General features: G+C 36.3%; 1 protein-coding gene across 1 annotated transcript; it reads right to left on the bottom strand.

Annotated features, from left to right (window-relative positions):
* Positions 1-444: 444 nt before the first annotated feature.
* LOC114360013 (uncharacterized) lies at positions 445-3,094 on the bottom strand. Its single transcript, XM_028314562.1, has 4 exons — positions 3,068-3,094; positions 2,612-2,722; positions 875-1,086; positions 445-788 (listed from the first exon to the last, which is right to left on the bottom strand). Exons 1-4 carry the CDS (start codon positions 3,092-3,094, stop codon positions 464-466), a joined length of 675 nt encoding a protein of 224 aa, XP_028170363.1. The 3' UTR covers positions 445-463.
* Between the last annotated feature and the right edge of the window lie 4,543 nt (positions 3,095-7,637).

Here is a 7,637-nt window from a genome sequence, read left to right as displayed (position 1 = left end):
TCTACAACTTCAGAATAAAAAGATAAATTCAATGTTATGATAATACGGAACAAGGTTAACAAAACGCTTTGAAGGTTAACAGAACGCTTGAACATGGAGAACAAAACGTTTTAAATGTCAATTGTCATTTTTTGACATGTTTAATCTGACTGATACTGACAGAAAAAAATAATAATGTTTAAAACAACGAAGTGATCAAAATAATATTATCGTTTTATCTTTTATTCAGGATGATTTTAAAGGCAGTTACTTTCTGTTGGATTGATGCTCATTAGATAATACGCATCGCGAGTGCTCGCCTAAACAAGAGATATTCTTTTATCTTTATTTTTCTAAAGATTACTATTTATACACATTCATAAAATAGACAAGGCTTTAATGGGGAACTTTTATTCAAGTCAACATAATAATGCTATCAAGAAGTTTAATAAATAAAAACAAAAGTTAAAATCAATATACTGCTTTATTCAATGTTTATTCTTACAAGAATTCCATCTAACACTTGTGCAGGTGGTGATATATTGTCTAAGTGACGAGCATAGGCTAAATACCATACGATACTCATCACATGTGAGCAACACCCTACTGTCCTCAAACCCACAATACAGTTGCAACAATATCCTATGATGGCACGCCTCCTCATGATTATCTTCCTGTAGTTCATGTGAGTCAGGAGGGTCATCTGTCTCCAACGGTTGGGATGCAGTCTCTGGTGACTCAGAACCTTGCCGTGCTGCTTCATTTGCAAGTTGCCAACAAGCATGGCAAATACTATCCATGAGGTTGATCTAAAAAAACAAATTCATTTAATAGTGAAATGTTCACATTATTTTTCAACAAAAGTGACCTTTTTCTTCTTTCTTAAAGTACTTACATTATTAGGATCCAGCTTTTAATGATGTTGATGACATTTTCGTCTTCGTTTCTCAATAAGTGGCCATTGCTATGTAACAAATCTTTGTTGCAATTGACACATGTTGTTAATTCTTCATTTATGTTTCTGGCCTCATCAACCAATTGCTGACGACGGAGAGTTCTCTGAGCGCGTAACCAACATGCGGTACATGCTTGATCACTTTGAGTAATCTAAAACATAACAATATAGATCAAATCCTAGTTATTCTAAAAAAAATGTATAAAGACATATTTATTGTACGGACACACAGAACAGAGACAATTATTTATTTATTTTATTTTGTTCGGAAAACATACNTAGTTATTCTAAAAAAAACGTATATAAAGACATATTTATTGTACGGACACACAGAACAGAGACAATTATTTATTTATTTTATTTTGTTCGGAAAACATACAGTGAAACAATAACAGTCTAAAAACCACTGCTTATGAAACTACATATACACCATTTACTGTTTTCGCATTTGTGTAACAATAGTATAATTAAATAAAGAAAGCCAATTAAGATATTGCCAATTATGGTATTACATTTACCTGTCTTGGATGTATCCACTGTGATATAATAGCAACTATTGGGCCTTCTTCATTTGTAGGAGTTTCTCTCAATATTCTGCGAGAACTGACTAAAAATCGAGCGGCCGCATCCTACACAAATGTTGTGACCAATTAGCCTCTCTTGATTCTCAACAATGTTTGCTCCAGTGACTTGAGCATTTCCAAGTTCCCAAGACATGGTTACAAACAGATCACAATACACAAACAAGTATCCTTTCGCTAAGATAGTATCACAATACTAAAGAAAAGACAGGGGGAGGCATAGGGTGCTCTCAACTCGACTGTTCTTTACTTTGCAAGTAGGTAGGTATACCATAAACAGCACTTTATGATCACACCGAGACGACGAAACGTTGGAAGACCACCAAACTATGGAATGTAAACCATAGAGAAATGTAAACAAAGAACTGATTTGACAGTTGTTGTACTTGTATGTCAGTCGCGTGACGTACCTCGACGTAATGCAATGTACGATACATTGGAGTAATCGATAATAATCAATAGCCTCCATTTATTCGTCATAAATCTAATTAGCATAATACATTATTAAAATGAATATAAATAGAGCTAAACCGATAATTATATTCACTTTGTTGATTGTATCAATGGTTTTATAGATCTTAAGTCGATATCTGAATAATTGGTAAAGTAAGTTAATCGATAATCGATTTATCTGATTGAATAAAATAGTTGTAGGTTACGGCCCTAAAGAAAAGGGTCCTATTGCGTTTTATTATTGCATATTCAGGTAAGCGTTTTGTTAGCAGTATTCAAATGAAAACAAAAGTTATGTTTTCTTTATTCTCGGAAGTTGTGGAAAATCATAAAAATACGTAAAATAAGTGTCCAAGTATCGAGTATATAATATCAAGAAATCAACTCCGTACATCTTCAATTTTACTGGGTACCATGCCTGCCATTGTTCTAGACATATTTATTGTACGGACACACAGAACAGAGACAATTATTTATTTATTTTATTTTGTTCGGAAAACATACAGTGAAACAATAACAGTCTAAAAACCACTGCTTAAGAAACTACATATACACCATTTACTGTTTTCGCATTTGTGTAACAATAGTATAATTAAATAACGAAAGCCAATTAAGATATTGCCAATTATGGTATTACATTTACCTGTCTTGGATGTATCCACTGTGATATAATAGCAACTATTGGGCCTTCTTCATTTGTAGGAGTTTCTCTCAATATTGTGCGAGAACTGACTAAAAATCGAGCGGCCGCATCCTACACAAATGTTGTGACCAATTAGCCTCTCTTGATTCTCAACAATGTTTGCTCCAGTGACTTGAGCATTTCCAAGTTCCCAAGACATGGTTACAAACAGATCACAATACACAAACAAGCATCCTTTCGCTAAGATAGTATCACAATACTAAAGAAAAGACAGGGGGAGGCATAGGGTGCTCTCAACTCGACTGTTCTTTACTTTGCAAGTAGGTAGGTATACCATAAACAGCACTTTATGATCACACCGAGACGACGAAACGTTGGAAAACCACCAAACGATGGAATGTAAACAAAGAACTGATTTGACAGTTGTTGTACTTGTATGTCAGTCGCGTGACGTACCTTGACGTAATGCAATGTACGATACATTGGAGTAATCGATAATAATCAATAGCCTCCATTTATTCCTCATAAATCTAATTAGCATAATATATTATTAAAATGAATATAAATAGAGCTAAACCGATAATTATATTCACTTTGTTGATTGTATCAATGGTTTTATAGATCTTAAGTCGATATCTGAATAATTGGTAAAGTAAGTTAATCGATAATCGATTTATCTGATTGAATAAAATAGTTGTAGGTTACGGCCCTAAAGAAAAGGGTCCTATTGCGTTTTATTATTGCATATTCAGGTAAGCGTTTTGTTAGCAGTATTCAAATGAAAACAAAAGTTATGTTTTCTTTATTCTCGGAAGTTGTGGAAAATCATAAAAATACGTAAAATAAGTGTCCAAGTATCGAGTATATAATATCAAGAAATCAACTCCGTACATCTTCAATTTTACTGGGTACCATGCCTGCCATTGTTCTTTATAATGTCCAATGTGTCGTCTGTACTCTACGTTATACATTTGGCCGCCTAATGTCGTGCAATTTCCTATGAGTTACTTTTGAGGCAATGGGCGATTCTTGATTCGTTCGTTTCAGCACTTTCAGCCGAAAGACGTCCACTGCTGGATAAAGGCCTCCCCAAGGATTTCCACAAAGACCGGTCCTGCGCCGCTCGCGTCCAGGCACCTCCCGCGACCTTCACCAGATCGTCGGTGCACCTAGTGGGAGGCCTGCCTACGTAGGTCTAATTAAGAATATATTATTTTAATTACCATTGCGAGTACATAAAACCATCGGCCTTCAATCACGCACCAATTGTACCCATAATCCGTTACATATTCCGTTGTTTCTTCTAGTATGTTAGCATAATAATTAAAATTTTACGAGTATAGAGTCTCTGACACATTTCAATAGTGTGTTGGTGCTAAATCCACTCGAAGATTGAATCTCTACCTGTAACCTGGGCTAGTTACTATAATCAGCTGTATGGATGATTTGGGTTTGAGAACATGTCTCTATTTCACTGTACAAAAAATTGAAGAATTAGTAGAAATAATGGATTTTTTTTTTTCTAAAGATCGAATATTGACTAATTTTTGTTATAATATCACAGAGACAACACTAAATTATTTATTTATTTAATTCAATGTCTTTTAAATGCTACGTTTTCTCAAATTATGTGAATATATTTATTGGAATAGGAACTTAATCAAATTTTCTTTTTTGTTCCAGTGCACCGTGCTGAAGTCCTGCGGCGAGGAATGTGTTATTGCAGTCAAAGCAAATACAGCTCTCGACAAATAAACCAACTCAGCATTTATAGGGATATAACAAGCGTATAATTTTTTTACAATCAACAACTCTTACATAAATGTAAAACATAATATTATGTATAATTTAACGTAAAATATTGAGGACGGCGCGGCGCTTGCGAATACTCTCAACTATTCGCCCATTGTGATGATATTACTGTGACCTCCGCCGTCGTGCAACCCTTATGCGGTCCTTTGTATTAAGGATTCGATTCTAGAGACTTGGGACGGTTTATTGTATGTATAGAAGAGTCTCTAGTCCAGGTGCTGAAAACGCCGTCGGATATTATAATAATTCGAGCCGATCGCGTTTTCAGTACTGGAACACGTTGGCCGACCGGCATCGTTGTATCGAGCGTGTGGATGTAAACAAATGAAATGTGTATCAATGAAATAGTGCGCGAGCGGCGCCGCACATTTATTTATTTACGCGCAATAGTGTACCGAGAGAGATAGCCAGTGTACAGGAGCACATGGAACGGGAAGATGTAGATATGACTCTGGACAAGACAATAATATCGGTAAAGCCTAGCTGTGCGTGTGCGCATGCCGTCTCGCTCTCGCGCTGCTCGCGTGCGCATGCCGTCTCGCTCCCGCGCCGCGGGCGTGCGCGCGCTGTCTCGCTCCCACGCCCACGCGCGCGCATGCCGTCTCGCTCGCGCCGCTCGCCGCACAATCGCGCGCCGCGCCCCGCTAACTTCACGTTTGTATTTTTTTGTTACGTTTGTCTTTTCGCTTCACTCGCCGATAGATCGTTGATCGACGTCGGTTATTAAAATTCCCCGTGGAAGATAATTTAATGTTTTATACCCGTGCGAAAAGATTAACGCAAACTTGGAGTTATTACCATATTTTAATGCTAAATTAATTAATACATATAAAAAATCAAGAAAATAAACAAAAAAATAGAAATAAACGAAATTCTTGAATGTGGTGTGTGATTGATTAGTCCTGTTTTGGGGCGTCCCGCGCTCCCGCCTCCCGAGGCGTTATATCCCTTCGTGTGTAACACTTGCCATCTGTTCAAATAATTTCTAAGTTCCGCTAACCTAACTTGTGCTAAATCGTTAAAGACTGATGGACTGTCGCTTGTGAAACGAATCTTCAGTGGAGACTGAAATGCATTTTGTATGAAATAGTTGATTTTTGTATGACTAACGTTTGGCTAGACACGGCCTTTCCTTGCTCTCTTGATTTGAATATTTGAACATATGAAATTGTTACACATAATCGAGTGGCTTATGTTTGCCTGAATCCGTGTTAGTGGCGCGTGCGTCGCACGGCAAGTGTTGCTTCAAGGGCACTAGGGTAACATTCTGCTTGTATGTCGGTGGACTTCGTCGTTAACATCAAATTGTCAAAGACAAATTGATATACGATAATTATGTAAGAATGTAAGGTAAGGCCCTATAGGAGAGATATTTTTTTATGCATTCAAAATTCGTACATCGCAGTTGTAGACTCACTAGGCTGTTTAGACAACAGCTATCTGTACATTTTTTTCCTCAAAATTGCATAATCGTTATTGTTGGTCAAGTTTTATACTTAGCAGCTTGTAATCGGGTTTTTATTTTATAAATAAAATAAACCTAAAGTATGTGTAAAGACATCGCGAGGTGTAAAAATAAAATACTTTAGTAAATATATATAAAGTTTTCATTTGGTCAGATAGTAGTTCCCTAAGATCTTGGTGTAATACTGAATGTCTTGTATAATATCCGACGCATAGATTGCGTATGTATTTAATGTGAACTTATTTATTCTTACCAAGTAGTTATTCGTCGGTGCACCCATACTTTGTCATTAGGAATTGATTCACTGCACGACAGTCGCCGCTTATGTCCTAAACCTGTAAGACGAGCTATAGCGTTGGAACTCCGCGTCATATCTATTGGCACTGCATTTACTTTACCGACCCAACTCACAACTATGTAGACTTATGGCCAAATTTATAGCTCGTACCCTAATGTTCACCATTTCTATAATATTGACAATGTATATCTTAGGAGCAGTTAGACCTTATGATCGAGAGATGGGACTTATTTATTTACATTATTCTGTAGATGTGCGGATTTTATTTAGGAATCTTAAATTATTTTTTATATTGGGGCGAAGGTCAGGTTTAATAACGGAATGTTGAAGCTCTGTATATACGTAAGAACATACCAGTTGACAAAATATAAATCCATACTTGCAGTTTTCTACGTATATTTATGTCAAATGTGCAAAATTTCTACCGAATTTAATAATAGCAACGGCCAATAAATGAATGTAAATGCAGTAATAAGTTTTCAGTCTGTCGAATTAAATCTGTACAAAACGAACGATCGTGTCTGTGATTCATCACCTCTTTATGTAGATTTTTGTACGTAGATAAGTAGTGTAGATTTTTAGTTGCTTTTTATATTTTTTACGACCCCTATTTTAGTTTTTTACCAGCTTTTATATTCAGACGTATATGTTATTATGGGTTAATTGGTCAATAGGTAATGTGTCAATTGTTTTATGAACTGCAGATCTGATATTAAAAAAAAACATGGATATTTACCTACCTACACTATTTCACTACATTACAAACTTGATTAATTTCATTGCGGGTCCAATGACAGATTGACTTTCCCATGGGACAAACTTTACCTTCACTGGTTGGGTTTTTATTGGCGGTCAAGCTGTAGATCCTGGCGACACAGGAGTTGCAGCGGTGGGAATAGTAACCTACTTGACCAACTATTTTACTTTGATCCGACGATGTACCGGCTCCGGCTACAAAGTCAAATAATAGAGAGGAGAAAATAATCTACAGAGAATAAGAGCAGCTGAAATTATTGCACTACAACCATAGCAACAACACTCGCAAGTACAAAACACCAATTAGGTACCAGCTAGGTTCATGGATGATAAGGCCCGCACACGGAAACGTAGCTTCACGCATATTCATCATTGTTACTTCTTGGTGCTACGTCCTACGCCTGCTTGCAGCTTATGAAGAAACTACTGGAACAGGAAAGTGACAGCTACATGCAGGGTCTAAACTCCTTCGAAAAGTTTTTTTAGTTCCGTATGCTATAGGCATAAAGCTATGCCTCCTTCCGTCATACTACACATTTATAAATTACACCTTTTTCCTCTTAATCACTAAGTTGAAACCTGTTTAAAATAAACTTTGTTCCTTTACATTTAGTGCAAAGATTACTTTATCATTATTTCTGGGAAAATAAAACGAGTACGTAATAAAAAAGAATAATTTAATACTTTATTGCCTC

The sequence above is a fragment of the Ostrinia furnacalis genome, unplaced genomic scaffold, assembly GCF_004193835.3.
Source record: "Ostrinia furnacalis isolate ACB-3 unplaced genomic scaffold, ASM419383v2 OfSCF4790, whole genome shotgun sequence".
NCBI classification, from domain to species: Eukaryota; Metazoa; Arthropoda; class Insecta; order Lepidoptera; family Crambidae; genus Ostrinia; species Ostrinia furnacalis.
The sequence above is the reverse complement of the archived record's forward strand: the minus strand, read 5'-3'. Positions and strand labels throughout refer to the sequence as shown.

What these genes read in the sequence shown, in the direction of transcription:
- LOC114360013 (XM_028314562.1), bottom strand. Translation starts at nt 3,094, where the DNA reads ATGTATCGTACATTGCATTACGTCAAG. An exon ending in GTACATTGCATTACGTCAAG is followed by an intron (nt 2,723 to 3,067) that starts GTACGTCACGCG and finishes ACATTTGTGTAG; the next exon opens with GATGCGGCCGCTCGATTTTT. An exon ending in AAAAGCTGGATCCTAATAAT is followed by an intron (nt 789 to 874) that starts GTAAGTACTTTA and finishes TTGTTTTTTTAG; the next exon opens with ATCAACCTCATGGATAGTAT.